Source organism: Rhinatrema bivittatum, chromosome 1 (genome assembly GCF_901001135.1).
Source record: "Rhinatrema bivittatum chromosome 1, aRhiBiv1.1, whole genome shotgun sequence".
Lineage (NCBI taxonomy): Eukaryota > Metazoa > Chordata > Amphibia > Gymnophiona > Rhinatrematidae > Rhinatrema > Rhinatrema bivittatum.
In genome coordinates, this window is record NC_042615.1 from 562,924,443 (window position 1) to 562,930,233 (window position 5,791).

The following is a 5,791-nucleotide window of genomic DNA, read 5'->3' on the forward strand; positions in this document are numbered from 1 at the left end:
AAATCCCCTTAAAAAAATAAATCTGCATTTTATTTTGGGGGGGGGGGGGGGGGTGGCGTTTTCTGATGGATTCTCATTAGAATCCAGAGATGGAGAAGCAGCCAGCTCTCACAGAAAGCAGCGCAGTCTCCGCTCCGCCGGCCTGCGCGAGCCGCCTTAAAAGGGAGGTGGAGGTGGAAGTGGTGTGGGGGAGGTATCCACACGATGGGAGCTCGCCTCTACCAATCCCCGGGACCCTTTCCCCCTCTCGCGCTCCCTCCAGTCCGGGTCACCGAAGACGGGGAGGGGAGAAGGAGTTTCAACAACAAGCGGCTGAGCCAATTATAGCTCTGGAGGCCGGGTAGGGGCCGGCCCAGGGGGAAGGCGAGTGGCGGGCCAGAGATTCTTGCATGTGTACAGGCTGCGTTGCTCAAAAAGAAAAAAAAAATTGTTTATTTGCTTTTGCATGCATGCATAATGAGAGCTCATTAGAGCACGCTGTGAGTGTACTTTCAGTATTTAAAGCCTGCAAGAAAGTCCACAGACGGTTTCCTCCGAGTTCTCGGGGGGCTGCAGACAAGAAGGACTTGCTGGGGGAGGTTTCTGCCAAGTTTCGTCTGCCTCCGCCTCCTCCTCGTTGTCTTCTTCATCTGCACCGAAAGTGAAGTGCAAAGAGATTAAGGGGACGCGATCGAATGGGACGATTTATGCTGGAGACCGTTATGAGCTCGGAGGTGCTGAAACAAGAAAGCCGAAAAGCCGCATCGGAAGCCTGAAACAGCTTCTTGGAGGTAGAAAGAAGGAAAGGGGGCGGGATTGAGTCAAAATAAATAAATAACTAAAAGAAAGGAAAAGCGCCTGGGCTGCTTTTCTCATCTCCAGGGCGAATCTGCACGAACATTAAATTCACCAAGAAGAAAAGTTTTGCAGCATGAATTCTGCAGATCGCATGCACGCAGCCGAAGAATAACTAGACGAGAAGCCGCCAGCAGCTCCCTTCCTTCTCCCGGCCGAGGCCGGTGGCTTCGCTTTTCCTGTTGCATTGGATCGAGGAACTTTTTTCAGAAAGAAAGAAAGAAAGAAAAAAAGCAGCACCAGCAGACACCAAAAACCAGCGCACACCAGAGAGAAAAGCCGCGAAAGGAACAAAACTCCGAGCCAGAGGGGAGCAGAGCGCCGCGTGGATGGATTTATGAATCCAAAGCCTATGCCCACGCCGGGCCTCCGGAGTCCTGCTGCTGCTGCTGCCGCCGCCAGCTCTTCGCCCTGGCCGGCGCGATGCGGCGCGGTAGCGGCGGGGGCCGCACCCCCCGGCTCCGGCCGCCGCCGCTCCTGCTAGTCCTCCCGCCGCTGCTGCTGCTGCTGAGCTCCCGGGCGCAGGGCCGGCGGCTGGTCTGCTGGCAGGCGGTGCTGCAGTGCCAGGGGGAACCCGAGTGCATCTACGCCTACAACCAGTACAGCGAGGCGTGCGCGCCCGTCTTCCTGCTGCCGCTCCACCAGCACGGGGCCGAGCCGCCGGCCGCCCCGCCGCCGCCGCCGCGCCGCCGCTGCCCCAGCCACTGCATCTCCGCCCTCATCCAGCTCAACCACACCCGCGGCGGGCCCGCCCTGGAGGACTGCGACTGCGCCCAGGACGAGGTGTGCAGGGCCACCAAGCGCGCCATCGAGCCCTGCCTGCCCCGCACCGGCCCCGGCCCTTCCTCCTCCTCGCCCGGCGGCGGCGGCGGCGGGGGCGCCTCCGCGCTGGGCTGCACGGAGGCGCGGCGGCGCTGCGAGCGCGACCTGCGCTGCAGCCTGGCCCTGGCGCAGTACCTGCGCCGCTGCGGCAAGCTCTTCGACGGCCGCCGCTGCACGGCCGAGTGCCGCGCCGTCATCGAGGACATGCTGCAGGTGCCCAGGGCGCTGCTGCTGCGCGACTGCGTCTGCGACGGCCTGGAGCGCCCCATCTGCGAGGCGGTGAAGGAGAACATGGCGCGCCTCTGCTTCGAGCCCGAGGCCGCCGGCAGCAGCGGCGGCCCCGACGACTACGACGAGGACGACTACTACGAGGACGCCGTCGCCCCCAGGAGCGAGGACGAGCAGGAAGTCGGCCCGGAGCCGGGCGCCGGGGGGGAGGGCAGCGGCGGCGGCCCCGGCCGGGGCGCTGCGGGGGCGCCGCTGCTGCTCGGATCGCTCTTGCTGCACCTCCTGCCCCGTCTGTAAGGGGGGGGGGGGGCGAACCTCGCCGGGCCGATCGTGTCCGCTGACTGATCCCCCCCCCCCCCCCTTCCTTCCCCTCCTCCTGTGGTGCTCATTGTGGACGCTGAAAGTGGTGTGGGACCGGGTACGCCGTGCCCTCTTCTCGCACTCGTGCAGTGTGTTCGCTTGCTTTTTTTTTTTTTTTTTTTTAGTTCTGGAAATAAGTAAACCCGGAGTCCCGAAGTTGGTTGCTGATCGTTTCATTCTTGGCTACAGATCACTGTTAGAGGTTTTGTCAGCATTTTGTAAAACCAAAAATAAACAAATAAAGGCAAGGGACGTTTCCACGGCCGATGGAAACTAGTAAATTATTCCATGATCATTCTTAAGATTTGCTTTAATACGGGACTATTGCCCACCCTGGTTAGGTTGCATGCAGAATATTTAAAGTGGCCAAGAAGTCTTCTGAACTGCTCTAGTGTACTGTACAGTGAGGTTAGGCAGGTCATGTCACATTATCCGTAGGCTGCCAGAATGTTTAGCCAAACTACTACAGGACGGGGGGGGGGGGGGGCAGGATGGGTTGTTTCTACAATGACTTAATGATTCGATATTTGGGGGGGGGGTGAGAGGGGGGGGGGTGAGAGGGGGGGGGGCATTTGACCTGGTGTCAAGAAGGGCTACCAAAATTACCAAGTTAGATTAACAAATCGACCACTTTAAAAGTACATTTTCTCTGTCCAGTATCAGCACAGCCCCTTTCCTTGTGGTGTTAGCAACAGGATGTCATTTATCTTGACAAAAAAAAAAAAAAAAATGGCGAAGAATGGGGTTGGTTATCAGGTTCCATGGAAAGCATGCTGTGGGAATAATGCAGCTTTGCAAAGGTTCTGCCTAAAGGAGAAACTCAACTTTTCTGTTAAATGAGCTGTGCACTGCCATTTTCGAGAGACACTTTTTTTAAAAGCAAGAACTTGTACATAAATATTTTGAAAAGTTTTTATATTGCCTTTAGAAATATCGGGGTGTATACACCTTTGGTAAATCTTTATATAAAATGTATTTAAAACTGGGATTTGTTACCAGTCGCTGTACTTTGTATATAGAATTTTATAAATTGTATGCTTTTGGGGAATAATTTATTTTTTAAAAAAAATTAGAGTTTAAATTGCATCCTCTGTGCAAAATATTGTTTGTTATTCTCTCTTGAAAGGTACTCTAGGACTATGAACAATAATTCAGTGAAGTATGCTTTATAGACCTCCAAATGTACAGTGTATTTTATAGATTTGATGAAGTTAAACTCTTATTTTTGAAAGAATTTATGGAAATTGTAGAATTGTATAAATGCATTTCAAAGCCTCCTTAAACCTTGTATTTTTTATAGAAGGCATAAAATGGTCTTTTTAAAGAAACCTAAGGGCTTGTTGTATTTTTTTTTATTAGTAAAATACAACATGAATAATGGTTTTGTTAAATTTCACAGTCTTAATATTACCTAGGAAATGACCCTTGCACAATAAACATTCGGCAAATATATGTAAACAACCTTCAGTACTTACATTTTTATCCAAAAAAATATCACATTTTAGCAACTTTGTGTCTCAGACTTCTAAATATTAAATAATATGAAAGAATAAATGTAAAAAAACAACAACAACAAAACATGTTCAATGTAAGTTATTTGGCTGTTGATATGATGATTGTCTCCTCTAAGAGTAGTATGTAGTAGTTAATAATTCAAATAATCCACCTTTTATATTCAGTATGTATGCTTATGAGCCAACAGTACAATATCAGAGTCCATGTAGACAAGTTTTTGAAAATAAACTAGAGGGCAGAATGTATCAACCGATAGGAACCTATGTGCACATTTACAACAAAATAAAACGTGGTGACAATACTTTTTTCCGCACAAGGGCTTATGGGGGGAGGTGGGGGGGGGGATCAAGCAAAGTAAACAATTGGGTGCACAAGAACTTGTATTATTGTCAGGATTTGTTTAGCTGTGGGCTGTAGCCTGGTTTTCTGCCAGAGCTACTGATCTACACTCAAACGCCCTTAGATAAATAATTACACTCTTAAGCTTGTCGAGTGCTGATACACTTGACCTTGTAAATAGAAATGTTTGCAGTAGGAATAAACTTCGGCATCTGAAAATCTTTTAAACATTAACACAAAAGGGAGAGGGGACTCAGTCCTTTGGGGCTTTCAGTTTCACTCGCGCCAGGCCAGGAACTTACAAAAGGAAGTTTATTTATCTTCAATTCCCGGTGTTTGTTTAAAGTTTTTTTTTCTTTCTATTTTGAAGTTGTGATTGGAAAGCAAGTCAGAAGTTTAGCAGCCACCACAAATAAACGTTGACTAAGAGTCGATAGATTTCTGCATATTAGCACGCCTAAAAACAACCTCGGCTGCTACTGAGGCTTGCCCTAATTAATACAACTAACCCTGTCCCTTAGGCTCCTGAGGGCTTTTAATTACATTACCAGTCCTTTTACTTTTCTGGAGTCTTGGATTTTTTTCCTTTTCTTTATATTGAATTCAAATTAACCCCATTTCTGTACTCTTTAAATGAGAAGAAAGTTGTAATATTACACACATGTTGATAGCTGTGGTGTATGGCTATGACCTAAGTTCTTTTTAAGTCACCTGAATGGTTGAGTAAACTTATTGTTAAAACAAAGGGGAAAAAACGTTGTTTCTCTAAGAAAAGAACAAAGAGTAGCTAGGATAGACTTGTAAATGGATTTGTTCGCTTTAGAAAATGCTGCGTTTGCCATATTTAGGGAAAGATTTTAAACACGTGCAGAATCCACGAGAGTATGATCTGAAATGCACACACAAAAAAAAAAGTTCGTCACCCTTCCCTGCCAGTATGCAGCCTTATTTTAATGAATTGCAATTAAAAGTCAAAGCTTTGTTCCAGTAAGAGGCTTGGGGTTTTTTTTTCCTCCAGTAAGGAGTAAAAGGCATTAGCACTAGAAAAGAGTGCATGCTGGCAGCTGGACTGATAATTAACTGCTACAATAAACTCAAGACTTGATTTTACAGGCTCCTGTCAAAAGCATCTGCCTGGAATAAATCAACACTGAGCACCACTGGAGAGGGAGGGCACGAGTCTTCTCGCTACCTTTTTCTTGCCTGCAGAAGGTGTACATAGATCAGGGTAGTTTAAATTACAACGCAAGCGTAACAGCACCATGATTATGTGCACTTTTTAAAATAAAAAAACAAACAAAAAAACAACCCTACCATTACATTCCACCAAAGTAAAAACATATTAAAGACAGAGATAAAACAAGATTTGCCTTAGCAAAGCCAGTGCAGCCCTATGCCGAGAAGCTGACAAGTATGTTTATTTACGTTTGGATTTAGCTCCTGCCTCTTCATTAGTAGCCCGAGATGAGTTATATGCAGGTACTGTAGGTGTTTTCCTGTCCCAGGAGGATTTATAAATCTACATTTGTTCCTGAGCCAATGGAGGGTGAAGTGACTTGCCCAAGGGAACCAGGAGTGTCAGGAAGACCTGATCGCTGGTTCTCAGCCTCCTGCTTTAACCACCGACGAGGCGACTCCTGTTGTCTCCTATTCACTACATAGTCCCCTTATTGCTAATTCAACCGAATGTGAC

General features: G+C 48.0%; 1 protein-coding gene across 3 annotated transcripts; it reads left to right on the plus strand.

Annotated features, from left to right (window-relative positions):
* Positions 1–373: 373 nt before the first annotated feature.
* On the plus strand, positions 374–2,531 carry GAS1 (growth arrest specific 1). Of its 3 annotated transcripts, none has more exons than XM_029617050.1 (2): positions 374–2,169; positions 2,239–2,531. In XM_029617050.1, the coding sequence occupies exons 1-2, from the start codon at positions 1,258–1,260 to the stop codon at positions 2,383–2,385; spliced, it is 1,059 nt and encodes a 352-aa protein (XP_029472910.1). In that variant the 5' UTR covers positions 374–1,257; the 3' UTR covers positions 2,386–2,531. The 3 variants fall into 3 exon arrangements, with proteins under 3 accessions (XP_029472910.1, XP_029472918.1, XP_029472926.1); XM_029617058.1 differs by having other exon boundaries at positions 2,242–2,531; XM_029617066.1 differs by lacking the exon at positions 2,239–2,531 and having other exon boundaries at positions 381–2,230.
* Positions 2,532–5,791: the final 3,260 nt, after the last annotated feature.